General features: G+C 39.8%; 1 protein-coding gene across 1 annotated transcript; it reads right to left on the bottom strand.

The window, feature by feature from the left end:
• Positions 1-764: 764 nt before the first annotated feature.
• LOC138886939 (phosphoenolpyruvate carboxylase) lies at positions 765-902 on the bottom strand. Its single transcript, XM_070168627.1, is given in 1 exon segment — positions 765-902. A coding segment is annotated over 1 exon segment (138 nt).
• Positions 903-1,280: the final 378 nt, after the last annotated feature.

The following is a 1,280-nucleotide window of genomic DNA, read 5'->3' as shown; positions in this document are numbered from 1 at the left end:
CTATGTTCATTCTGGCTAGCCCATGATGGCCCATTTGGCTCATTTTCCAATAAAAGTACGATAAGAATAATATGTTATGTTGGCACTCGGTTGAGTAAGGTATCGGGTGCCTGTTGTGGCACATAGGTTTGGGTCATGACATGTACAAATAGCATTTAGCAGGTAATTCAACATGTAACACGACCTCTATGGGTCCCAGCAGTACTAATACATAGCCTAAACATGATTTCTAAGATGATTTTCAGTCAAATTTCTATAATTCATGGAGAGCATATAGCTAACAAACAGTTATTCAACTTTACAATTTTATGAATGGACCACGTCACAATTCCCATGGTGCACGCCCACACGCCCGTCACCTAGCATGTGCGTCACCTCTAAAACAATCAACAACAACAACAATGAACCTAGTGTATTCCCACAAATGGGGTCTGGGGAGGGTAGTGTGCACGCAGACCTTACCCCTACCTTTTAAATATAGTGAGGATGTATCTGATTGACCCTCAGCTCAAGGCACACTGGAATCTAAAAACCGAGTAAAATCCTTAAATAACAGAACAAGAATGTAGCAATCTATGTTGCTCAGACTCTCCAAAAATATTGACGGGTGCATGTCGGATCCTCCAAAAGTATTATATTTTTGAGGATCCAACACAGATGCGGCAATATGTTAGAGAGTCCGTGCAACATTGGTGGCAATAACAATAAAAGGCGGGGAAACATATAATGCATACCATTTCCTTAAGATCTTCCCCATGTAAATCCTAAAGAATATCAAGAAACCGATCCAAAAGCAAAGCATCATACTCAAGCAGCTTATCATCCTCAGAAACTTTGCAAGGAACCAATGCCCTTAATTGTGCATCAATTGATGTCAATTACTCCAAATTCCATGTCGCCATTTTCACACTATCAACAACCCCAATAATCTCTTTCCTACAAGTGGACAATTTCTGGGTTTGAAGGGAAGAGATTCGGGTTCTAAAACAATTACATAACATAAAATGCGGGGTTTCATACTCTCAGAACCAGATTTTAAACTATTACTTACCTCAATCCAAGCCTAGACTATATTCTAAATGCCTTTGCCTCTCTAATCGGTCTCCAAACATCCCCAAATCTAGCCACAAGTAGTACAATACAATTAGTACGGGCTAAAGGAATCTATTCTACAAGAAATTATGAATTTATAACTCAAAAATCCAAAATTAGCTCAAACCCGGCCCCCGGGCCCACGTCTCGAAATTCAACAAAAGTTACAAAATCCGAAAGCCCATTCA

This window comes from Nicotiana sylvestris, chromosome 3 (genome assembly GCF_000393655.2).
Source record: "Nicotiana sylvestris chromosome 3, ASM39365v2, whole genome shotgun sequence".
NCBI classification, from domain to species: domain Eukaryota; kingdom Viridiplantae; phylum Streptophyta; class Magnoliopsida; order Solanales; family Solanaceae; genus Nicotiana; species Nicotiana sylvestris.
Note: the sequence above shows the minus strand (reverse complement) of the source record. Positions and strands in the feature narration are given on the sequence as shown.